The 27,622-nt window shown below is 33.2% G+C and overlaps 1 protein-coding gene across 1 annotated transcript; it reads left to right on the plus strand.

Moving 5' to 3' along the window:
- Positions 1–26,781, plus strand: LOC140040086 (uncharacterized). Its single transcript, XM_072085762.1, has 46 exons — positions 1–86; positions 1,059–1,267; positions 1,435–1,847; positions 2,188–2,250; positions 2,633–2,710; positions 3,308–3,664; positions 3,915–4,078; positions 4,484–4,691; positions 4,800–4,913; positions 5,569–5,682; positions 5,951–6,010; positions 6,578–6,952; positions 7,374–7,676; positions 7,778–7,996; positions 8,164–8,397; positions 8,777–9,025; positions 9,285–9,470; positions 9,781–9,898; positions 10,211–10,319; positions 10,520–10,784; positions 11,150–11,452; positions 11,746–11,939; positions 12,326–12,497; positions 12,714–12,878; positions 13,195–13,336; positions 13,922–14,118; positions 15,106–15,303; positions 15,807–15,922; positions 16,333–16,521; positions 17,071–17,139; positions 17,553–17,670; positions 17,844–17,999; positions 18,378–18,450; positions 18,912–19,032; positions 19,252–19,310; positions 19,703–19,829; positions 20,145–20,248; positions 21,381–21,483; positions 21,816–22,002; positions 22,525–22,597; positions 23,429–23,495; positions 24,308–24,387; positions 24,656–24,782; positions 25,427–25,534; positions 26,180–26,219; positions 26,362–26,781. The coding sequence occupies exons 6-46, from the start codon at positions 3,400–3,402 to the stop codon at positions 26,370–26,372; spliced, it is 6,282 nt and encodes a 2,093-aa protein (XP_071941863.1). The 5' UTR covers positions 1–86; positions 1,059–1,267; positions 1,435–1,847; positions 2,188–2,250; positions 2,633–2,710; positions 3,308–3,399; the 3' UTR covers positions 26,373–26,781.
- The last annotated feature ends 841 nt before the right edge of the window (positions 26,782–27,622 follow it).

Here is a 27,622-nt window from a genome sequence, read left to right on the forward strand (position 1 = left end):
GCTATTGCGTTGGACTATGAAGCAATATATATATATTTACTCCATGGTTAGAGGTACACTCAATCTACATCTACACTTTTAGTTCGGTAAGTCTTTTTATTTTTATCTCAAATCAAATTTCCTAAGTTATACATATATTATTCTTCCTTTTCGTAAAATGTAAGAAGCAATAGGATTCAGAATATACCAGAATTAATAATACATACTGTACATTTGAAAATGTATTGTCCCCCGTTGTTGAATATTACGTAATACTTATATATTTACTTTAACCAAAAATGTTACCCCTAAAACCTATTGAAACTTAAATTTAGTCAAATTTGCGGTTGGCTAATTGAGGTTTTGGTTGAATTATTTTTTCTTTATATAAATTGAAAACGGGTTTTTTTAATCGTGTTTTGCCTACGGAAGTGATTAACTTTATTAAAACTACAAAATGATCTATGCAAAGTTTGATTTTATTAATCTTATGCTTTTAAGTAAATATTGCTTTTAAGTTCAAATGAAAAATAGAAGCATTTAATTCATCCAGATACATTTAATCTGAATTTTATTTATTTTATGTTATTTCATTTCATCAAAACCAACAGCAACGAAAGTTGCCACTTAAAGGTATGAAACAGAACAGATACAATAAATACTCTATATGAAGCAAACTTGAATAAATAAGTAAATAGTAAAAAAATAGCCTATTTTGTATTGTATTATTTTTTTGTTTGATAACTGAATATTTTCCAAATAAACAAATTCAATCAAACTTTTTACTCAAAAGTTTGCCTTAATTAAACGTGGTTCCCACTAGAACGCAACGTAACGCAACGTAACGCAGCGACGTATCGACGCAAAGTGCTGTATTGCGTAATCACAAGTGGGAACCGACGACGGAACAGTGCTGCAAAAATTGCAGGTTTGATTTCACGCAGGCGGGGGAAAAAACAATTATGGGAAGGGCATTTTGTTACGTTGTGTCGGTTGCGTTACGTTGCGTCGCTAGTGGGAACCACGCTTTACTAATTTGCAAACGAATGCCGACGATATAAAATAATTTTTCTTTACAGTATATCATTTCCTTCAGATGAACAAAAAGTGCGTATGTGGGCTACGTACCACGTCTAGTACCAATGTGCACACCAATACAAGATGGTTTTCTGGAAATTGGTTTGGAAGAAATTGTATGAACAAAGAAATGTTGGATGTGCGTCTACATACCAATGTGGTTACCCAGGAGATGTTTCTGTGGTTTGGAAATTGCTGACTATCGTTTTACGTAAGGAAGAAACACTATTATTAGTCCTGTAACTTTAAACAATAATAATTAACAATCATTGATCATTGTTTAATTGTAATGCTTAATAATTATTTATGGTTTAAATATTACTTTATTGCACGAACCATTTATTAATTTAATTGAATAAATTATATTATCATATTAAGTACCTATTAAGAAGGGAAGTTGGAATGTTTATGAAGAAAGTTGACGTGACATGTAAAAAGCGTTTCGACGTCGAATGTGAAACGCAGTTTTGTCTGAAGATGGTCACGTGAGTATACAAATAAGGTTTGTATGTCAAAATGGGGGTTGACCGAACTGTCTTGTATCGTCCTGTTTCGTACTGTCCTTGTATCGTTTTTTATTTTGTAATAATTTTAGAAAAAGGTATTTGTTAGCATTATTGATTACTAAAACACAGGAGAACCAACGACAACAGCACCTCCGACTACCGAATCTCCGACAACTGAACTTCTAACGACTGAAATTCTGACGACTGAAGTTCTGACGACTGAAATTCTGACGACTGAATTACCAACAACCGAGGAACCGACAACCGCTAGTGCAACAATCATAGGTAAGCATACACTCATATTGATTGAAAAGTAACTGTATTTGTACCGTATAAACACAATTTGAGAAAATAAAGTTAAGTACCGTAATGTGTGTGTAATTTTCCTGTAAAATGACATGGCCAAAAAGATGAATCTACGTGGAAAACGAATGTTGTCATAAAGAAAATCTCAAACAGAAAGATCCGTAACAGAGAAAATGAAATAACATATTGGAAAGACGACTGATGATGAGATAATAATGTTGCCATCCTCAGCCTAATAAAATTGATTGTAGGCCTGTAGAAAAGAAAGCACATGGAAACTGAATCTAGCACTTTTTATTCAAACGTTTTTTATTTACAGAAGTAATAACAGAGAGAGAAACAACAGAACCGACGACAGCTAAACCCACGACAACTGAACAAAGTACGTATGAATAGCCATGGTAGTTCCTTTTAATTCCTCCGTGGTATGGAAGTGGATATCTATTTTATCTACTAAATACTCAATATCATTTTAATAACTTGTAGCTTGACATTTTGACTGAATGTGCACACATACAATTTTCTAAAAGTGGAAAAAATAACACAAATTTGACTTATTGAAAAATGTGGCTGTTGTCGGACATAAATCACAATATTTCTTAGGCCTATTGTATATTTCTAACAACTCAGCCACTACATCCATCCATCGTTGCTTCTCTAATCTGATCGTAATCAACATTATCGAAGTATATATTGTCATTATTATTGATGTTTTTGTATTTACCTTAATTTATAAGTAATCAATTCCGAAAATCAATTTACAGTCACGACGACCGTGCAAACAACAACCGAGGAACCGACAACAGAGGCGATCACAACGATTGTAATAACAACGCAAGAAGGTAAAAATAACAACACATAATCGATAATCCTTTAATCAATATCGATCTATTCCATCGCTATGGCATCTACATCGAAGGTTTTAAATAATTATATAACTGTTGTATTCTTACATTGTATTGTAATTTATATTTATGACAAACTCTAATTACGTCAAAGAAAACATCTGACCAAATTAACTTACACATTTATTATCACTACCCACTGCTTCTAAAAGCTTGGTTCCCACCAGGACGCAACACAAGTGCGTGAGCGCAAACGCAACCGAATTGACCAATGACAAGCGACAGTTCGGATAATCCATCGCTTGCGATTGGTCAAGTTATTTACGTTGTGTTTACGTCCTTGCGTTGCGTCTGAGTAGGAACCAGGCTCAAATATAACTCAGCCATCAGCGCGGACTGATCTAGATGACGAACACAATGCTAGTGATCTGGAGTTCGTGGGTTCGAGTCCCACTCGAGAATTCTAAATACATTTACAATTACGTCGTCATAGTTAGGCAAACATCTTATCAATTAAATTAATCCCTGACGCAAAACAACTTTTAAGTAGTTTTTTTTAATTATCATCATATATTATTTTAATTTTTTTTTCAGCTGAAATCCTGTACACTGAATACTTCTGTCCATTTAGCGCCGCCGCAGACATTCCTGTAAATAGTAATACGACTAGTAGTAATGTTACCAGTATGACATGCATCTTGGAGCCGTACGCTGAAAGTACGTTACATCTGACTGATGGCCTATCTCTCTCCGACGACGGCATCGTAGACGGCGCGATCCGGATGGAAGGAGACGCTGGTGATGGCGCTGGAAGCTATTTGAGTCTTCCTTTTAACGGACAGTGTACGCTTGATCCGGCCATGTGTGAGTCCGGTCTGGCCATCGGGTTGTTTGTCAAAGTTACCGATGACGATTTGCAACAAACTGGTCCAAAATACATATTAAGTTCAGGTAATGAAGACAACAGGAACATTTTACAAACTCTATTTTCGTTACGTTCACACACTGATCCGGATTCCGGTTCGGTGGTCGGTATCCGGGTTCATAGTGTTTTGCCTTTATCGGTAACGACAAATATATGGGTTTATTAACAATGTTGTATCTATATTTTGTAATGAACAGTACACATTTCGAAACCGAAGCTATATATTATAATAACCTTTAAGTTTAGTTTTCATGCAAATTGTTAATTTCTTCCTAGGTTACGGCAATGCAACAGGGTTCGACATATACCGTGAGTCGAACACTCTCGTCTTCCAAGTTCGTGACGGGACTCACCTGTGGACATCAATTGTTAATGATACACTGGACAGTAGCGGATACTTTCACGCGGCGTTTGTGTGGAGTGAGGAAGAGGGCCTTACGGTTAGTATGGTCGTTGACCTAATGAGTATCCTTTGTCCGCCTCCCTAGTATGATTTTTTTTTGTTATAGGCTTAAAGACCAACTCAGATAGCATCGTACGACAAGGTCCGACGAAACGTCTCGACTCGTCGGTGCTATCTGAGTTGAATCCCGACGAGACGAGTCGTCTTGAGATAGCGTCGGGCGTAGTTGTTATGTTGTCGGGAGAACTTTAAACTTTCTCCCTACGAGACGACTCGTCGGGCCTCATCGTACGACGCTGTTTGAGTTGGCCTCAATCGAATCGATTGACACATACTTCTTTGAATGTTCGATTATCTTTAAAACTATAATACCGTATTAATATTATAGTGTTTTGAATTATACTGTACATGTTTTTTATATAATTTCCTTTGTGTTTTTAAGGCTTTGATTGACGGCGAAGAAGTTCACCAGATGATGACAAAGGTTCCTTATTTCGTTCTCCCAAATTTAGGAAACATCACTTTGGGTGCCAGAATTGTAGATGGCGAGTTCACAGACTTCGCTTCCGGTACCTACGATGAAATGCAAATTATGCAGCTATTCTTACCTGATGATGAACATAGAAAACTGGCCATAATGAATGGAATAGGTATGGAACGCCGCATTGGCAAATGTTTAGTTGCATATAATAGTCAAATAGTGGTCACTTACAAAATACAGTATATGTTATGTATACACACATTTTGTTTATTATTAGATGGCGATGACTGTCGTTATGTTACGTGTGACAATGGTATATGTAGAGACGCTGGTATTAGAAACTTTACATGTGTCTGTGATATTGGCTACATCGGAACTCTATGCAGTGAAGGTAAATATATTCTATTTCTATTTTTTTTTTATCGAACTCCACTTTATTGTGATAAATATAAACAATTCATTGGAACAAGTACTTTATGCTATTGTTTTAATTGGTTATTCATTGCAAAACTTTTGACCAATCAGCAAACGTTCCTATGACGTAATTTTGTTGTTGTTCTTGAATGCAATGAAGTGTGACTAAACAAATTCAGAGCGGCGCGACGGCCGGAGGAACACAGCCTGGCTGGGTGGTCTAGGCCTAGGCGCGGCTACGTCGTCTGAATTTTTAATACAAATCAAATAAATACGCCGAGTAGCTTAAGTTAACAAAAACTTATATAATTAATTGCCCTTACGGCGAGGAGTAATCAATCCACCAGCCAGGCTCGCTCTACTATTTATATATTAGGCCTAGCTAGGCCCTAGTCTAGAGTATAGGTATAATATAGGCCATATAGGTGATGTGATTGGGTTTCGAAGGCTTTTTTCTAACTAACAAGCTAGTAGAGGGCATAGCGTAGTAGTAGAACACATAGGCCTAGGCCCTAGTTAGGCCTAGCCTAGTCCTTGATTAGTCCTATATAGGTTTAGTAAGTAGGTACGAACTTTAATTCAAAATATAAATGAATGCATTTTAAAAATAAAATAATGTTTTAATTCAACAGATGAAGATGATTGTGTTAATAGTCTATGCTTGAATGGCGCTACTTGCCATGATCGTATTGGCACTTACCGTTGCGAATGTGAATTTGGCTATGATGGAGATTTCTGTGAAATTGGTGAGTATAATAATAATATAATATGATATTCTTAATTATAGTAATAGTGTCAGCTAGAAAGACCATGTGAAAAACATTTTACCAAGAGCAATCATATATCTTGATGCGATATAATTGGTAGTATTTATTTTTGACGAAAAAGAAAATAGTAGTACTAGTAGGCCTAAGTTACTATACCTAGGGAAAGATACCACTTATTAACAAATTGCAACTCAGAGGGAAAAAAAGGAATTACTTATACTTATATTATTTTAATTTTTATCTCTAGATTTGACACCAACATTTAATTACAGTTATGTTGCTATAGTCTCACCAGAAGATCTTTTGGGTAAGTTTTGATCCAATGTATAATAGTAGTGCTTCGTTTGTAAACAATATACAAAAATGAAGGAAAAAAAATACTGTACATCAGCTGGCAGGCGTAGTTTAATAGATAATGATGAGTATAATAAATACACCACAAAACGTAACTATCAATAAGTTATGGTTAAAAGAATTTTTTTTTAAATATGGATACTGCTAAAAGTATTGCCAATTTTGTTCCATACAAGTGTTGGGTTCTGAAATAATAAAATAGAAAGTACAGTCGACTGTCCAAATAAACTCGAAACTATCCCAAATTCTTTTTTACAATTAAACACACATTTGTAATACCAGAATTTCTAGAAAGCCCAAACAAACCCAAGGGAAAAATATTTTTGTATTTTAGAATTGGTGTTATTATAATTTCTACCAAAATCTATTATTAACATCACAAATTCTGATTAAAATATTGAGTTATCGTTTTCTTCAATATAGGCCGAAATAATATATACAACGCCCTCAATTGCTCTCTTCAAGTATTTTGCTCAGTTAATAATAATAATTAAACATTTTTTATTTCCAATGTCCACAGATCAAAATGATGAGTTACTCAGAAATCCCTTATATGAGCTTGCTCAGCGCTTTGAATCTCTGGCAGATGACGGTAACCAGTTTACGGAGTTTGACGCTGTTGGCAGAGGAGAGGTAGGCATGCATGGTAGAATGACAGCAGCTGGGTCGTGGATGAATGCGGTTCCTGGCGGGGGAGAAATGTCTTTAGTAGGTGGAGATTGTCTCAGTCGGCCCGATTTGTGTCAGAACGGTTTTGCAGCATCGTTCTGGATGAAGATTTTCAGTTCCATAGATTTGGACACACCAGGCATTATACTACACGGTGGCGCTAACAAAGGATATGGCGCGTTTACAATGCTGGAGCTCACAGACAATTATGCCTTGATATTAACAGGTATTATAATGATAAATTATTATTATATTTATTTACAATACTACCAGTTTTTTTCGCAACTTCCTATAGCAAAAGATAAGTGTTCAAAGAGCGTGTTTGTTTGATTGGCAGCAGATAGGCTAGCAGATTGGATTTGTTTTTTATATTGCTGGTGATACAAATCCTTGTGTTTCATTTATTAATGCATTGGTATAGCACAAATAAAACTGAAATATTGTGTAAATGATTATATTGAAATGTTTGATAGTAAACCAGTAATTTTAACTTACAACTGATGAAGTCTAGCTGACAGCTAGATGAAACTGTCTTGAAACGTAAGTTAAAATGACTCGTTTACTATCAATGAACTACATATCAATATACTAATCGACACCAGAGGAAAGTGTTTTCACTAGTAATAATTATGTCTTTATTATTTTAGTTGGTTATGCTGGTGGTGGCACTGTGTCTGGCACTTCTCGCTCCAACGCGGTCGAGGCAGGTCATTGGATTAATGTAGGCCTAACATATTCTACACATTATGGTGTCGCTATTTTTATCAATGGACACCAACTCAGCTTACAATCCAGGCAAAGTGGCTCACCCGACACCAGCAACTCAGATAGGATAACATTTGGTACGGTGTATACAGAAAACACGGCCTTTCCCATAGCTGTTTCTGATTTTGTCGTGTGGAACCGTTATCTTTTTCCTTTTGAACAGCACCGATTTCTTGGAGTAACTGGTAGGTACAAAATTTTATTTTTGAAATTAATTTTTTATGTGATCAAAATGTTCAAAATAAAACATTAACTAATGAATTTTCTTTTTTTTTTTTAATTTTAGCAACGGAAGGATCCTATTTAAGAAAAGCAGCATATTATTGGACCAGTGACGGCTACATTGCACGCGATTTTGCTTCGTTATCCGAATACGCAACAAACTTGGCAAACACTTCTGAAATAACGTTACCAGGAGGAGAAGAAATTCTAACATCTAGAGGTCGAGATGGGAAAGGTGAAGCCTCACATGTGAATGGGACCGACAACCTTTGGTTTCTGTTAGGTAGGTCAGGTTTATTGGCCTAGCCTGAAATAAAATGCTTTAAAGATGTATGAAAGTAACAAATTTTGTTCACATTTTTTGCTCTGGAAAAGTCTTGAAAAAGTTACGAAAATTATTTATGTATGAAATCATTGCATTGCTTCTTTCAAATATTTTTTTTTTAACAGGTGACTTACCCGGAACGTGTATTAGCGATCCATTTCTATGCCAAGATGGCGTTACTCTCGCACTCTGGGCGAGAATTTACCCAGTGCATGATGATGTACCTCACTTCATCATGAGTACGGGAGAGCAATCAACGAGGGGGATGTCGTTTTACATGCGTCGAGGTGTTCTTGGTGCCAATTTGATTGATGGTGATAGGAAGTGGATAACAGAGATTGAATTTACACCTGATCCAGGTAATATTTGACTTATCTTCTTCTTTGTGCATATATTATCATAATAATTAAATGCCGCCACACACTCCCACAACCGCACCCAGGGATTTTTTTGAAAATGTGGTTTAAAATTGGTAGAGAATTTCACAACATTGAGGCTGCCGCCACAAAAAACCTCTCTGACTCTAGAGTCCTAGTCTTTGGAGTCCAAAGCTGACCATTTCTGTATTATGCTGTGTGCCTTGTATGCGAAGATCAACACTTTGTATTAAAATTACTGTAAAAACAGGTAACTCATGAATGTCTGCAATTTTACACATTCTAGTTACTAGGTTGCAGGATCTTCATTTGGTTCTTTAGAAGACCATTGGAAAACACTACTTTAATTGTTTTCTTTCAGATGATTGGATCCACCTTGCAATATCTTGGAGGAAGAACACAGGAATGATCTTATATAAAGATGGTTACATTGTCTCGTATGATGATGTTGGTATTCGTAAGATCCGAGAAGCTGATCTTGATACAAAAATTATCCTCGGTCGTAGAAATGATTTCCTAGATGCGTATAGTTCAATGGAATTTGAGGAACTTGTATTCTGGGAGAGATTCGTGGAGACGTGGGATGCTAGAGAAGTGTTTGGTCTTTCAGGTAAAGCATGCATACTGATACTAATATTTGTTTGTCACCATTGTTTAATTCAATAAAGTAGAATAAAAAAAAAAAACATTTATAATTTTCAGGTTTTTTACAGGTTTTATAAAGTTATGCAAATGTAAGTTTTCAAGACCTAAAAAACAATTTTAGAAATGTTTGATTACATTGTGTATAGTTTTGGAAATTTGCATTGTTGGCTCTTTGAAAAGTTATGAATATTAATTGTATGAACTCTGAATTTGTTTATTTTCAGAATTTGAGCAATATGATGATGCACTTTATCAATGGAAGTCTGAAGAGTTAATAACAAGTAAACTGGATATCCTAATGACAAAATCACTCGGCCAAGAAGAGTACATTGGGCCAACAGCAAGTGTTAGGGTAACAGAGGACCCCATGGCTGTAGATCTCACTCAGTCAGCTTCTGCTTTGAACTTGGGTAAGTAAGGTTCAATTGGCTTTGAAATTAACTACAAGATGCATGTTAATGTGTATTTGATAGAATGGTACAATGACTCTTTGACTCAACAGCTGTGTAGTCGAATGACCCATTGTGAAGGTTGCTGTTGATTCCACAAGCCAAAACAAATCTTTCTTTTTGAATTCAATTTGCCAACTGAATAGATTTTATTGGCTTATGACTTAGTTTCCAAGGCCTTGACTCAATATGTTTTGAGTCAATTTAGGGAGTTGAGTAACTGACAAGAGTCTGACCTCTGACACTTACAAGTGTACCTATTGTGTTTCAGGTTCGTTTCAGTCTGACTGTTTCACAACACCTATGGATTGCAGTGAGGGTCTGAGTATCTCAATGTGGGTTAAACTGTTACATGGCTCTTCTAATGATCCAGTTGGTTATCTCCTAAGGTAAGCTTCAATTAGTTCAGTCAAATCAGTGTTCCCAGGATCCAAACTTGACACTTGACCCAGACAACCTTTTGACTTGTTAAACCTGACTTTGACCCAGACAACCTGACCCTCTCTTAAGCTCTGTCCACACTATCAAACTAGTTTGACAAAAAAAGTGTGATGTACCCAAATATGGTATTGATATTCTCAAATATGTTAGTGATATGACATTATCATGTCCACATATGGGCACATCACATTTTGTTTTCACATAAAATTTAATCCTGGAATTCAAAGACAATCATACATTACGATTCTTTTTTATTCTAGTGCTGGAAGAGGAGATGGTAGTGGCGTAGCAATATACAAAGAAGGACATGATCTGATATTTGTCATTGAAAATGCAACTAACGTATGGGCAACGACAATTAATGTTCAGGTAATTTGTTTTCAATAATATTTCTATTTAATGACTGTAGGCCTAAAAGTATACAAGGAAGTGTAGATTTTATTAGGTATAGAAAAGCATATATCCATATTGGATGAGCTTAATTAACTGAATGATTACTGTATTCAAATAATATGCATGAATTTATCTGTAATAATTTTGTATTATTTCATCTTGAATTCCTGTTTTAGGTGATACCAAATAATGAATTTTCCAACATAGCATTAACATGGTCTGCTAGTGCAGGTATAACAATTTACATAGATGGTAAGGCACCAGTCAAAGCTAATGTCACTAGTGTTCATGCACCAGTAGGAAGCGCTGCCAATGATCACATGACCATCGGACGACCAAATGACGCCAATTCAGACTATGGAAGTTTTATAATACTTAATCTTGTTGTCTGGGATAAGTATTTCTTTCCTCGGAAATCTCACAAACTTACAACTTTGACAGGTAAGATAAAAAAAACTCAATAACCTGAAGTGCTTTTTTTCTGGTATCCCAATAGCTGTTCTCACAATGATGTATGTACAACACATATGAGTTGACCAATTACAATTGACAGTTATGATGGTCCGTCATGTCGTGATTGGTCAAATTACAATTGGTGGGCTGACATCCTTGTGTTGCGTTCAAGTGAAAACTTGATCATGTTAAATTAGCCAAAAAGCTTGCTAAATAATTGCATAAACAGGTTAAAAGCAAACAAAATGTAGTTACTGCAGTAACTGCAGAAGACTAATTTTGACATGGTTCTTAAGCTGTTTTAAGTTGTAATATATATAATACCATAATCTTATTTTTTTATTATATACTAGATGAACAGATTGACTGCATACATAGCAACAAAATCTGCTGGCCGTTTGAGTCGTTACTTAGCCTCAAGTATCCATACACTTTGAGTTCGAGTGGAGCAAAATACAAATTTGACAGACGCTATAATGGGAGATCTGTTTACACCAATGGTCGAACGGGCGCGATCTCTCTCGGTAACTTCCGAAATGCTTGTCCTAAGCGCTTAACAGCTTGTGAGAACGGGTTTGTTTTAAGCATCTGGCTACGTTTGGAAGATAACGATCGAAATGTTGGAACACTTGTGAGTCTTGGAGCAGAGGTAGAAGGTAAGGAGTCTCATATTGTCTTTCACTGATGTTTCTTTATTATTTACTTGCCTAGCAAAAATCTGGAATTTACACCAGTGGTGTAACGGCTATGAGCGACCTGGGATCTTATGGTAGCCCCTGAGCAGTGTCCAAAGGAAAAAACAGGCTAAAAAATGCCAGAGCCACTCATTGTATATGCGATCAGAATGAACTTCTTCAGTTTTGTTATTCTGAATATAAACAAGAAACTTTCAAATCATATGTCTTTTACATTATAACTTCTAAAATCATGGTTCTCTTTTAATTGTTAGATGAACAAGGAATTTCTCTGGTCAAAGATGAGTTTGGTCTCTTAGCAACAGTGGCTGATGGCAGTCACTTGTGGGTCAGCAGAATCTACAATGGCAATTTTACATATGGTCCTTGGATGTTCCTTGGATGGACTTGGTCACCAAATGCAGGCATTGATTTGTTCATTGATGGAATTGATCTGACACATACCATTGTTAGTAAAAACTCATTTATATACAAAAATAAGTACCTTGGAAAAATTTTATTTTAATAAGTACCACTTATTGCTTTTTTCTGTTTGTTTGCAGGATAGCGTCAAAAATGTTTATGTTATCATCTTGAAATTTTGGGCGTACTATATGTGCTTACAGACAATGCCTTCAGAAATTTTTTTTAGAAAAATCTATATATTGGTGACGTCATAAAGCTTGAGATATCTTTATCATGACTATGGACTAAAATATTAAATAACACGCCCTCGTTAGCTCTGCATTTTACCATAGAGATATTATAATGAACTATAATATCTCTATGATTTTCTTTTTCTATGTATTTCTTAGCTATGTTTATAAGGATTTTCACAATTTTTTTCTTATTCAGGATAACAAAACCGAAGAAGTTCGTTCTGGCCGCACGTACAATGAATTATTCCTTGGAAGAGGTTCCCTACTAGAAGGAAAATATATAGAAGCATATTTTGATGATGTTGAGCTTGAGTTCCCTGTTCTGTCGGAAGATTTACCAGACGCTGAAGATTTAACAGGAATTGATGGTTTGTATAAAAGTTATTTTATTTTCAACTAGTTAATCAATTAAAGAACGCCCTGCAAACTACAGTAAAGTAGTAAAACTTGATTCCCACTTGGACAACACATGAGTTGACCAATCACAAGTGAAAGTTTGGATGATCCATCGTGTCTGATTGGTCAAATTACTTGTGGTTACATATTTTAGGATCTTTAACTAAAAATATGTTTTATCTTTCTAGCTGTGACAGCTTATGCATCTGCGGATGAATATTATAATCTTGTAACCAGTGATGAGGTCGAATTAGTTGATAGCAGTGTTGTCTCGGATCGCAATGATGATAGAAGTAGCGCCGTAAATACTGGTATAACTAATACATCTCATAGTCTTGGTTTCATTGATATTGGTAAGTTTTGTTTATATAATATTAAAGATCTACAAGTTTTTTTACTGAAATAACATCATTTTATTTATTTTTTTCAATGCAATTGAATGGAAGTCACTGCAATAAACAGTGTATAATTACCTAGACATTTATATAAATTGGTTAAAAAGCTGATTTTGATTTGATTTAATATTGGTAAAAGATAAACATTTTGGCACAAATGCCGTTTCATACGTATAATACTTGAGCTGGAGTCGAAACGTCAACTGAAATATTAAAAACATAAAAATGACAAAAGCAGAGACTAAAAAAATCTTTTTTTTTTAAATGTTCATAGGCGATTATTCCAGAACGTGCGTGAGTGACCCATCAAGATGCACGCCATCTGGAGTTACATTGTCCATTTGGGTCAAGATAAATTCTCTTGAACATCTTTTGAACAATATCACAAATCCGACTAGTGTGGGATACATTCTCAGGTATGGCACGGCAAAATAACTGTTATTATTGTTATTATCATCTTAATTATACAAATCATTATCATCTGCAATCCTTTCAAACTTTATGTGACCAAATATGGACATGATGATGTTATATCACTACCATATTTAAGCATATCACTACCATATTTGTGCACATCACACTTTTTTTTATAAAACTAGTTTGATAGTGTAGACAGAACTTTAGGGTCTTCTGCTATTCTGAAGAGTTCAATTTCTAGATTGGCATTCTATCTGGCATGGTGATATATGGACTGATCAGTATCTTTAGATATTGAGCTGATTCGATGGAGTGTCCTGGCAGCTTTCATTTCATGAAGTACTTTTAATTGTATCTCAAAATGCTTGACTCCATCTCAGATTTTAATCTCCATTGTTTATGGCACTAGTTTTACAAAGAAAAGCAATTTAAATCCAATTTTGCTTTTTGGTTTAAAGTGCTTTATCTCTTTGCATTTTGTCTCTCTTTTTTCTCTTTAAACTTTTAATTTTTAGCACACAGTTTTATATAGTTATAGTAAATATACATAAAATAATATAATAAATTTTATTTTTCTACACCAGTTCTGGTGCTCAGGCTCCAAATGGACGTGGTTTCGCAGTAGCATATGATGGTGTAAATTTGACAGTCACAATGCAACACTCGAGGCATATGATTGAGTTCAGCACAGGCTTTGAGGACCCTGAGGGTTGGTTCAACCTTGCGGTGTCCTACAGTGAAGCACAGGGCTTACGTTTGTATATTGATGGTGTGCTTACTGGTAAGAATCATATTCGACTTACTGACCATTTTTATTGACTTGTAACATGTCTTAGTTAAACATCTTTAACATCCTTAAAAAAAATGGTTATATTGACCATTAATGTTTTTAAAAAAAGTTTTCATTTAATTTCTTTAGGCCTAATAATAATAATAGTGTAGTTAATGTACAGTAGAACCTATTAAGGGGACACCTTTAGGAGCCAGCAAAGTGTCCCTTTAATAGTGTCTTCTGAATAGTGGTTGGCATTGGTGATAGAACATATTTCCCATCATTTGTTTCACAGAGATGTGTGCCAACAGAGTGGGGAGAGGTAGGGGTTAGGGTATATTGCATTTTGTTAGCTATTAGGGAGGTTTCGCAACCTTACGAATACGATAACGAAAACGGATACGTCACGCACACGTTTTCGTTTTCGTAAGCCATAAAAAAATCTGTTTCGCATCGCAACAAAATATTGAGGCGCGTCCAAAATATGACTGCGGTAAATTTGAGCGAAGCGCAGGTACGTGTTGCTTGGTGCTTGGCTGCCTAGGCCTAGCGTAACATCAAAGCGAGTGAGGACTTTAAAAACTGCTATTTATCAAAATTGACTTGGCATTTTAGTAAATTACTTTAGTAAATTACTTTCAATAAATCTATAATTATATTATAATCATGAATCATTCCTGATTCAAATGCAAAATGTGCAAAATAGATCAAAAACTATACTCGTTTTGTAGTTACGAATATGACTGGTGATATTCGTCAACACGAATACGCTTTACGAATATGAAATGGGGATCAGCTCAAAAGTTTAAAAAATGTATGACGTATCCGTTTTCGTTATCGTATTCGTAAGGTTGCGAAACCTCCCTAATATTATATTATAAATGAAACAACAAAAAAATATTATCTTTATTTACCTAATTTGAGGACAAATTTTTTAGGCTTACTAATAATATTATTATTATTCATATTTCTGTCTAAATATTATCTTTTTTACAGGTTCATCGACAGAAGAAATAGAGACACCCATAGTAAGTGATTTCGCTACTCATCTACACCTTGGCAAAAGAAATGATATGAATGGTGATTATCTGGGAGCATCATTCGATGACTTTGCTACATTCTACAAGACTTTCGAAGAAGATGATCCCTCACTTGCAGACACTTTGACAGGGAATGAAGCAGAAACTGGTGTTGGTATGTACATAATGATTTATAATGTGCTGTATCTACAAATATGGGATTATTTGGAAAGTATCATGGATAACATCTAGTACACAACATCACATGTGACTATTATGAAAATATTTTAAGGTTGAGGTTATAATACTGTACAGCATCACATATGACATTACAGAGCTTTTAAATTTGCGATGACCAATGACCAATCTAGGACAGGTCAATCAAACCTGTGTTGAGGAAGGGGCCACACATCTCAATATTCCTGCATATGCATAATGAACTAAAATGACGTGGTTTGGTCATTGTGAGTTGTCGCAAATTGAACTTTCTATTGATGCTAGGATACAGTCTTACACACACTATTAAAAAATAGTAAAGAATTGTCTCCTGGTGTTCTGTATCTGTTGTGGGTCCTTAAAGGGCATATACAGCTACAAGCTGCACTGTCACTTTGCCTTGATAAATGATACTACATCTTGCACATCTGATTTTTTACTAAAATAATTTATATTTTGCAGTTGTAACCACGAATCATCCAGAACTAGATGCGTTGGCGCCATTTTCTGGAAAACCAGATTGTAAAGTCTTACACGATGCTGACTGTGCACGAAGCATTTACGAACTAAATGATGTGGTTAGTAATAATATAATGATATTATAATACTTTTTACAAGAGGCTGTGTGGATACTTCAGGAGCCAACAAAATGTTAATAGGACTGTCCTCTGAATAGAAGTTTGCTTTAAGCTTTGTGTACACTGTCAAATTTGTGTGACAAAAAAATGTGTTGTGCCCATATATGGACATGATGATGTTATATCACTACCATATTTGGGCACATCTTACTTTGTTTAGATATTATATTTTCCTTTGTTTGTTTTAACAAAAAAAGTGTCCCTACAGTGTCCCTTGAATAGGAGGGGTCAATGATTAGGATAATGAAGATAATTGAGGTGATGATGAGAATGGTAATTAATTATTTACCATTTCAAGATAAATCAAATATTTAAAAGCAATAATCTAAAATTTTTTTTTTTTTTTTCAGTTAAGTGATGAGGCGATTATAAACGGAACTGTTTATACCAGCGTTCGGAACCGACTTCGCTACCTTGTTGATCCTAGAAACGATGTTCCCCAAAACGACCTTGCATACTGTGTGGATGTGTTTGAAGCAATAGTTTATGCCCCAGTAGATTATAAACTTAATGAGACAGAAGCCATGTCTGAATTATCAGTAAGTTTCATTTTCCGTTTACACTATATATACATTTGTACCTATGAATAATAATTCATTTGATTGTGTGTGGAGATTACAAGTAACTCTATTAAGGTAAAGGTAAGCCCAGTATTTCTGTAAGGAATGAGCTGGTAGGAGCTCATCTAAGCCTGTGCACATGATAGGGTGACCACACTGCTGTATTTTTTCACAGGTACTGATTTAGAGCAGAATGCAGGCACGCATTTAGGCACCCACTAAAGTTTAACTTTTATCTCTTTAAAAAAAATAAAATACTGACTACACATTGAACAAAATCAAAACAAAACACCATATCTGTGAAAAACGATCAAACAATCGATGGTTCCCACACACAGAACACGCATCTCTATACATGCGCAAACAAATGTTACACTGTGTTTACCAGCCAGAAAGCTCTGTCTACAAACTTTATGTGTCATATTACTACCATATTTGGGTACATTACACTTTTTTGTCAAACTAGTTTGATAGTGTAGACAGGGCTTTAGTAATATTTGTTTATCCGTAATTCACGTTTATTTTTAGGATTTGATTCAAATAACAAGCAATATGATGCAACCAAACCGATCTGAAAACTGGAAAAAAGTCAATGAGGTAAAACACTTTCTCTTTCAGAAAAATACTTTATACTTAGTACTTTATAAATATTTTATTTTTTTTATTGTTAGGTTTTGTTATTTTCATAATTAATTTTAGTTGAGTTAAGCGTAATAATTTTGTAAATATTTTTTTGATCAAACACATATGAAAACATACTCCCATAATGCAGCTAGTAATCAGTGCAAAGTTGTGGCTGGACCTTACCAGGTACCCATTTTGTACACATGGGTGGAGAGAGACAAACATAAGTATCTAAGAATACAAGTAATGCAGTGAGCATTGGATTCGAACCCACTATCTCAGGATCAGTAGTCCAATGTCCAACACACTGTGCCACATGACCTTGCATTGCATACTGTACTGTAGGATCCTGAAACCTTATGAGTATTGTTTATTCATTATTTTAGGTTAGCATGGGTACACCATCACTAGTTAAAACTCTTGAAGATTATGGAATTCAAGTTTCTCGAAGATTAAGGACAAAATCTGGTCATGAGAAGCTTGTATTAAGTGCTGAAAACATAGGTGAGAACACAGAATCTTTATGAGCGTTTATCAATTTTTGTTTCAAAATTCACAACTTTATTACAAGTACAAAATAACCTATTCAAAATCTGATTTTATTAATCTTCATTGTTCATGTTTTTGGGGAACAATACATTTTTAAAGTATTCAACAAATATTTATTTTTACCACAGGTATGCAGGTGGATTCGCTTGAAAACAGCAACCAGCACGATAAGTACTCATTACCCGATTACTCACTGTCCAACTGGAATGAAACTAAACTTCATTGGAATGACCCAATTGAGAAATTTACCCTACCGAAACACTTCTTTCAGTTCACTGAGCCTGGTGAGTTACAACTAATTTCCATCTTTTTAAACTTTGACATATACACCAATTTCACATTAATTAACCACCGTCTGAACCCATGGTTAAATCAATGAATATGAATTTATTATTGAAAATGACATAATTAAAAGTATGACATCGTTAAAAGTATGACATCATTAAAGTATGACATCATTAAAGTATGACATCATTAAAAGTATGACATCATTAAAAGTATGACATCATTAAAAGTATGACATCATTAAAAGTTTGATATAGGATGAACAATATGTAATCTTATGGCTTGTCTCACTTTTATTAAAAAGTGACATAATGATGTAATTTAATACTTTAAAATTGTTACTAAAATTATATTGACAAGTTTAATTTTTCTTTTAGGTAAAACATCGTCTTTGGTGGCCACAATGTACAACACACTTCCTGATATGATTCCGGAAGTTGGAACTCAAGAGTGAGTTTTTGTTTTTAATTTTTTATTAACCATGTGAATGAAAGCTTATAGAATATATCTGGCTATTAATAATAAATAATAATAGTTGTCTTATATAGCGCCTAATACAATGTTTGTAAGCTAAGCTTTACACATAAAAATGATCCATTAAATATCCTAAGATAACCAAAAAAAGCCGAGGAACCATTTACACCTCTCTGTTCTCCAGCACTTTGAAGCTCCCATATGAGAGCTCGCCGGAAAAATATTCACAGGAGCTAGAGGGAAAAGGCATCTGTCTACCCTACCAAAATAAGAAGAAAAAAAACAATGTTTGCTACATCTTTGTTCCCACTTTGAAGTAATGCAAGAATGTAAGCACGCCGCAAGTAAATTGACCAATCACAAGCAATGGATTATCCAAACTCGCTTTGTCATAAGTAGTTTAATTAAAGAGTTGCCGTTTTCTTTTAATTTTGCAGTGTTAAAGGCTTAGATGGTAAACCAGTGAAAATCAATAGTAGGGTAGCATCGCTGTCGGTTGACCCACCTCTGCGGATGGACTTGTACAACCCAATCAGAATTGTTTTTGCACACATTGCGGTACGTACACATTCAATATTGTTTTATCAATCAATTCAACAATCAGTGATCATTCATAGCGCTATCAAAAATAAAAATTCATTCAGTTTTTAAAAGTGACTTGAAATTGTCTAAAGATGTTGAGTGTCTAATATGCAGTACTGAAAGTCCTATCTCCCCAACTACCTTAACCACATATATTTAGTGTTTAATTATAATTTATGATTGATATTATTTTAGCCTGTGAATAAATCTTCACATGAAGAAGTAGCTTGTTCATTTTGGAATCATAGCGCACCGTAAGTGTTATAATTTATTCATCATATTAATTACTACTATCATTATCCACTTAAGGCTTTTAAGCCTTAAAAATAAGGATAAATAAAAGCAAATTTGATAGGCCATTACATAGTTTTTATCAAGTTGATCACTTTTTCCCAATGCACAAAAACATATCAAGTTCCAGGCACACTTCCGGTTGACTATATTATCTTTCTTTCCATTATGATTTTGTCAGGTAAAACATTTTGTGACATTAAGATGTCCGCTATAAAAAAACAAAAAACTATCAAATCATTTTTTCAGGGAAACAATATATCTCTAATAGTTCTACTTTCTTAAATGATATCAATTGTAAGAGTACTGTCATTTATTGCCAATATTATTCACTTTTCTAATTGGTTTGTTTTAGAAATACGACAAATGGTGCGTGGGATACCCGTGGCTGCGAAGTTGTTTCGACTAATGAGACAATTACGATATGTCATGTTTATCACATGACCAGTTTCGCCATCATCATTAAACCAATTTTTGAGGAGGTGAGACATTTTACTTAATTGTTTATTACTTTTGTATATTTTTAGTTTAATTTAGCTTTATTATGTAAGATATGACATTTCCAATTTTTTTTTTATTCTCGAAGTCAAGTGAGAAAAGAGTAAAAAAAAAGTATATCTCAGAGCAAACGTAATGTCTATGTATATTTAACATGCAAATGACCATAAAAGAAAGTAATTTCCCACTGATGAATGAATGAATAAAGGGATTTTAGCTGTTGGGGAAAAGTGAATTTGATTGGTTGAAAAATTTTAAAATGTGATAATTTGACTTTTTGCGTACATTCGATTTACTAGGAGGAAGAATCTGACGAGGGCAACCTTCAATGGATGGCAAGAATCCTATCAGTTTTTTCAATTTCTTTTCTCGGAGTGTACTTATTTTATCTTGTATGTGCCAAGTAAGTCAATAAACATCTTTCTTCTAGTAATACACACTATTGTGATATGCTAAGCTATCAGTAATTATTATTAATAATAATATTTATTCGGCAAAAGTTCATAAAGTACATTTTACAATTCATCTTGCCAGGAGCAAGTAATAGGCATGAGCCCAAACAGAAAACTGCTCTTACTCCATCATTACTTATAAATACAAAAATAACAAAACTAAGTAGCACAAATTAAGTCAAAATAAAACAAAACAAAGTTATAATGAGATACACCAATTAAAAATAAGCTGCATTGAATAAACAATATAAACAATTACAACTTAATATTTTGAGATCAAATGTTTGATGAGTTGGGCTTTAAAATCTGAAATTGTAGCACATTGTTTAATTTCATTGGGAAGTTGCTCCCATAATCTAGGGAAAATAACAAACGATGAATTTAAAAATGTATTGGTCTTTGCCTTCCAATGTATTAACCGCCCTTCACACCTCTCACTTGATCTCACAAACTCATTAAAGGATGATGGACAGAGGCCATGCATTATTTTAAAACCTAATGTGAGTCTATACACTTTAAATATATCTTCAATACTTAAAATATTTAGGGTCTTTAACCTATATAAATATGAAGTGTCCCAATTTCCTTCTTTTCTGTACATAATTATTCTAGTGGCCTATCTCTGAACCCTTTCAAGTCTATACATATGAGATATTTCAGTAGGTGCCCACATACAACAACAGTAAGTCACAACAGGTAGTATTAGTGCTTTGTAAAGATTAAATATTGAGTAATATTAAAGTTGACTTTCCCAATACTCTGAATGAGTCAGTGGGATGAAAACTGGAAGCATCTCCCAATAACAGACTTTTCTTGAGGTCCAAAAGGTTCCAAATTATTTTTTTTATCATTAAAAACACATTTAGTATACCACGCCTGATTGATATTATACTTACCTATACAGTAGTTTAGCATCTATATTTACATATTTTTATTATATATGTAATTTTGCTTTTACAGTACAGTACAGACTATTACAGTCTCCATATCTTTTTCTCAAATAATGATTATTGTGTCCAATATGCTCTATTTCATATTGGGTGTGTTTTTTAACTTTATGTATTTGCCTTTTTTTTTTTTCAGGCGTCTACGAGTTATTCTACACACCATACACATCAACCTCTGTGTTGCTGTTATTTTTGCATTACTGTCCCTGGCTGGTTCTGGGGATATCAAAGATGCATGGGTAAATATACTAACATAATGTAGTCAGAAATTGATAATGCTGTAATAAATTACAGGGCGACTTATGTTATTGGGTGAATTTAATTGATAATTATTACAAGAAATTACCTACAGTTCCCATATAAAGTTTTAAAAATTTAGATCACTTTGTCAAATAATTTAAATAGAACACCTATAACGAACAAGGGGGCACTGTTATAACCCTACTGCCAACCCCTATTCAGGTGACCCCCTTAAGGAGACTTTGGTTCCAAGGTGTCCACTTATTAGGGGTTTTACTGATGTTTTAATCAATTCTTTAATATTTCAATAATGTTTCATTTTTCTTAACAGGGAGACTGTATGTTATCTGGCTGTTTAATCCACTACTTCAACACAGTCATTATGCTTTGGCTGTTCATAGAGGCTTTTCAGCTTTTTACTGATCTCACAGAGAGCTTAGAGATCCAGGACGAGGATGATGATGAGGATGAGCCTCCATTCCAAGAACGGGTCAAATACTATATTCTCTTTGGATGGGGTAAGTGTTTTAAATGGCCTGGATGTTTTATTAGGTGTTTAAATAGATAATTTTCATAAATTCTATATGACAATCTGTCAAGCAAAAATAGCATTTATTTGATAATTTAATAACAATGATTGTAAAGTTCAATTTAAAGCACAAAATGCATGGCACCTCTAAGAGCTGAACAATCAACAGAAAAAGATTAATATTTTAAAGCATTACAACATAAAGAAAAGCCATTTTATTCATTAGAAAATAAATCTGTTAGAATGTGGATGAAAGTTGGGAGCCATTTTAGTAGTGTCAGACAGCCTTTCAAAAAACAGATATCTACAAAGCAATACAACTTTTTTTTAAACAAAATAATTTTTAAAAATGAATGTTGTTGCTTAACCATACCTTGATGCTAAGGTGAATGTTAATAAAATTGTGAATTTGAATTTGTACTATTTTTCGAATGTGTTTACTGAATATTTGAAATGGATAATTTCTGAGTAATAGTTTCTAATATATAATAATAATCATGTTTTTATTCAGGAGTACCGTTCCTAAATGTGGGTGTTGCGTTTGGTTTCTCTCCTGATGCCTATATTGAACAAGAGGCTGGCTTGTAAGTAGATTTTTCATGCATTATTATACATCATAAATTAGATAGTATATTATATATGAAAAAAAATATTAAAGATGTCAAATTCCAAAAAAATAAAAATAAAAAGACTTCGAAAAAAAGTGGGTCATTTTGAAGTATCATAATAGTTATTAACTTTCACCAAAAATTAGTCAAAAAAAAAATCATTTAACTGAAATACAGACGTTTTTTGGTTAAAAAAATAACTTTGACTTCCAGTCAAAGTTTTCGATCAAAACATATCTTATAATACAATGCGCTAATTTGGCTACTCTGTATGCATAATCATAAAACTTCCTAGCGATCTGTGTGAAAACACCTTCACAACCGTGACGAGTTGTAAACAATCCTAATTAGCATCATGCATAATGTATACTCATGGTTTGAAATCTTTGTTTACTTTCGCTCGCGACTATTTCCAGACGAAATGTAATCAAATTAATTTAGCTGTTAATTACGTAAAATTGTTGTTTTTGGTTCGAATTTTCGACTTAAAGTGAATAACTTTAATATTACTTTGATATGGCCAATTAAAATTTAGTATATTTTGACCTTCATTTTTTTGTGTTTCAAGGGACAATACATCTTTAATAACTCATGTGTCAGAAACTCATAACTATACTTTCAGCCACCAAATTTAATTATTTATTGTGCAGAACCAACCAAATTCGAATGTGGGGGTGGGCTAAATTTTTACAAATACAATGCAAGAGAGAACATTTAGGTCAAGCAATTTAATTCATTAGCACCCCATATTCAAGAAACTTATTTTTTATGAAAATATTTAATTTTTATTTTACAAATTATATTTAGCTGTTGGCTTGATAATTCAAACTTCTTATGGTGTGCGTTTGTCGGACCATTAGGGTTCTTTGGATTGGTAAGTAATCACGTACCATACTTTATCTGATCATGTTATGGGTTCATGCTTTTTCTCATAGACCACTGAATCACATGTATAAATCATGTGACCTCCAGGACAGGCTTATATCCAAGTCAGTAGGGTGTTGTATTGTGTTGATAATTATACATTTTTAAATTTTTCCACTGCTGAAAAATTGTTAAAAACCAGATGCTTATTTATTAATGAAATAAATGTTGTCGAGAGGTCAATCTAAACTGGTTGATAGTGTGTTGTTATTTAACATTCTTACAAAAGTCAAAAAATTAATATACAGAAACTTAAAACAAAAGTAATAATGCCCATGTTTTTAGAAAAGATCAGATTGGTTAATAAATTATATCATATCATATCATATCATTTATTTCGCCAATATACAGAACAGTACAAAAAAAAAAAACAATACAAAAGTAAGTCAATGAGGCCGGATAACCTAAAAGTTATAAATAAAAATAACCGTCGAGAGGCTCTCCACATCGAAATACTTACATAAAATGAATAATACATGGATTCTATTAAAATTGATACAAAAACTCTTTAGCACTCTGTATAATCAGAAATAGTGACACTGTGGCTTTGTGGTTGACATTCTTGCTTACCAATCCCAGGGTCTATGGTGTAAGTCTGTTTACAATTTTAGGATTTTGGTGATAATACAGGGTCACATTGTTGGTATGAAAATAAAACAATAACAGTTTATTGTATCTTATTAAAAAATTAAAAAAAAAAAAATTAATTAATTCAATGTATCTAAATATCTAAGTTAAATTTATTTATTTGTTATATTGCAGTGTACCTTATACATGCTATATCGGATGCTAAGAGACATTGATGAGCAAGTTTATAGAGAAGATAGAACAACAATATTTAAGTAAGTGTTACAATTGAGATTTAGAGTATCTTAATAGCACAGAGTGTTACCAGACATATAAAAATTGCAATGCTAATTTTTCTGTCCATTTTACACTTACTCGTTTTGATTTAGCTTTTTGCTTATTTTATTTTTGTATCTCCATTGAGATCCAGCTACTGATACCCACAGCATTGTCATTTTCTCAGTAATTTGCCTTTGAATTATGAAATGAAAAATTAATTAATGTAAAATATTATTATGTTCAAATTTGTTGTTTTTTCGACAGATCTAGTTACTTTGGAACATGGACTTTACAGATATATTTCTTGATCACATGGGGTGTGGGTCTAGTTGGAATATATGGTCTTTATCTCTATGCCCTCTACTTATTTGTACTTGCAATGTCATGCTTGGTAAGTTTGAAACAATATTTTATTCATCATTTAAAACAATTTAATACATTTCTGTACTTGTGAGGGTTTAGCATTATTGCAAAAAAGTAGCTGTTTTTGGCTATTTTAAATGTAAAGCTCTGTCTACACTATCAAACTAGTTTGACAAAAAAAGTGTGATGTACCTAAATATGGTGGTGGTATGCCCAAATACGGTAGTGATATGACATCATGTCCATATATGGGCACATCACATTGAGTTTGATAGTGTAGACAGAGCTTTAGAGAATAATCCGTATCTTGCCGCCTACTGGAGTGAATAGTGTCCCCTCAATAGAGCTGTCCCCTGGATAGGGTTTGACCGTAGTGTTTACAAATATATTGCCTATCGTTCATTTCATTGGAAAGTGTCCCCATAATAAAGGTTTATGAAAGGAGGGGTTTCACTGTACTTAAGCTCTGTCTACACTATCAAACTAGTTTAAAAAAAAAAGTGTGATGTTGCCTAAATATTGTAGTGATAAGCCCAAATATGGTACTGATTTGACATCGTCATGTCCATATATGGGCACATCACATTTTTTTTGTTAACATAAAGTTTGATAGTGTGGACAGAGCTTTATATGACATTTTCTATAATGGATGTCCTTTTTGTCTTTATTCAGGGTATTGTCACATTTATCGTTCATGCACTTTTAAACACAGAAGTACGGTTATTATTAGGCTTGAGGAATCCAGACAAAACGTTGACACCTATTGAAAAGATTCATTTGGTTAGTAAAATTATATTGCATAAAAATTAAATTTATCTCTTCATATTTTAATATATTATTAAGCTATTAAAAGTTAATGAGATAATAAAACATTGTTATTGTGGTATAATAATTAAATTTTCAAAAATATAGGTAAGAGTTTATAATTTAAGTTTACATTAAAAACCTATTAAGTGGTGTTATTATCTCTATATCGAATAACATATAGTTAGAAATTTGTAACACTTTAAAGATGTATTGTCCCCCAAAAACATGAAAAATGAAGATTAATTAAATCAGACTTTGAATACCTTATTTTGTAGTTAATATAAAGTTAATTACATCCGTAGAAAAAAAAACGAAAAAAAATAATGTTTTCACTTGTAAAATGACAAAATAAATGATTAAATTCAACCAAAAATCCATTGGCTGGCAGCCAATTTGACCATTTTTTGCTTTAAATTACATTTTTTTCAGGTAAATACACTTTTTTTAGACCCAATTTTTGGTCAAAGTGGATAACATTAAAATGGAATATTCAACAAAATTTGTTTTAAGAATTATTTTTTCAGGACAATACATCTTTAAACCGAGCATGTTCATTTCAACCACAATATACTATTTTTAATAATGTTAAATAAATCATTTGGGTTTTTTTATCAATAGCCACCGGAATTTGATGACGTTCGGTACATAAAACCAACTTGTAAGTATTTTTTGTAAAATAATAAACGCTTGTTTTATGAACAAAAAGTAGCAGGTCTAATAGATTATGGAACGCCAAACATGCCTACGAAGATTCCAATATACACTATATATATATGTTTTTTTTTTATTTGTTTTTACAGATATTCCTTGATGCCAGGATCTGGACTGTAATCATATTCTATTTGTACTTTTTAATAAATTTACTAATATAATAATATACACATTTTTAAAATATATAATAAATATATCATTCTTGTCTTGTCTATATGTATTATGTACAGTGTATTGTTATTTACAGATATATTATATTCATATGGTAAATTTAAATGTTTTTAATGTCGTTGTCTTTCAATGTATTTGTACTGTATTCTTTAGAAACTTATTGTATTTTATTAAACAGAATTAATTATTTTAAAAATATTTATATGGTAAATTTAAATGTTTTAATGTTGTTAAACTAATAAAAAGCACTTTAATGTATTAGTACTGTATTCTTTAGAAACTTTATTAAAAAGAATAAATTAGTTTTCAAAACTGCTAGAGCTATTATGAGTATAGCAAGTCACTTTTTAAATAATCAATATATTTATATGTTTATTATAATAAATTTTAACTTATATTTTCTATTACATTATAAATATTTTACCAAAATAAATTTTAATATTTAATGTTTATCTTGACTTAAGTTGTTACTGATATAATTAAGTTTTGCAATCCAATTTATATCGTCATATAGTATTCTCAGTAACATCATTGGTTACAGCGTCATTATCATCAGTAACTACCACCATCATTATCACAACAATCATCGTCATCATTTCATCCATCTTCATTTATTAATAATATTCTGGATTTATAAAGCGTATAATGTTATGAAACCTATAATCGTTGTACATATTATTACCCCGATCATGTTTTAATCACGTATGGAAACATACTCCCACAATGCAGCTAGTAATCAGCGCAAAGTTGTGTCTGAGTCTTATCAGGTAGAGAGAGGCAAACGTAACTATCTTGCCAAAAGATACAAGCAATACGACTAGCGTTGGATTCGAACTCACGATCAGATGTCCAACGTCCATCCCATGGCCACTTCATCGTCAAATGACCATCGTCATCATACCTGGAATCATCTGTTATAATATCCATAACAAATCAGTATCACCACGTCATCATTGTCATCGTCGTCGTCATCATTATCATTATCATCATTATTTCACCAATCATTTTCAGAACCAGCAAATCCATGTCTTAACCAACGTCGTCACACAACTCATCATATAACTACTCTACTCTTACGCCTTCTTATTATTTCAATTATTCGCATTAATGATCTGGTTGCTTATCATGTTGACATGAACAGATTACGTTGCAGTAAAGGGAGTTTTGCTCTTCAGTAAA

This window comes from Antedon mediterranea, chromosome 2, assembly GCF_964355755.1.
Source record: "Antedon mediterranea chromosome 2, ecAntMedi1.1, whole genome shotgun sequence".
In the NCBI taxonomy this organism is placed as follows: Eukaryota; Metazoa; Echinodermata; class Crinoidea; order Comatulida; family Antedonidae; genus Antedon; species Antedon mediterranea.

Coding starts and splice junctions, on each gene's coding strand:
- LOC140040086 (XM_072085762.1), top strand. CDS start 3,400: ATGACATGCATCTTGGAGCCGTACGCTGAAAGTACGTTACATCTGACT. Junction 10,320..10,519: donor CAACGACAATTAATGTTCAG/GTAATTTGTTTT, acceptor TTCCTGTTTTAG/GTGATACCAAATAATGAATT. Junction 13,337..13,921: donor AGTGTGGGATACATTCTCAG/GTATGGCACGGC, acceptor TTTCTACACCAG/TTCTGGTGCTCAGGCTCCAA.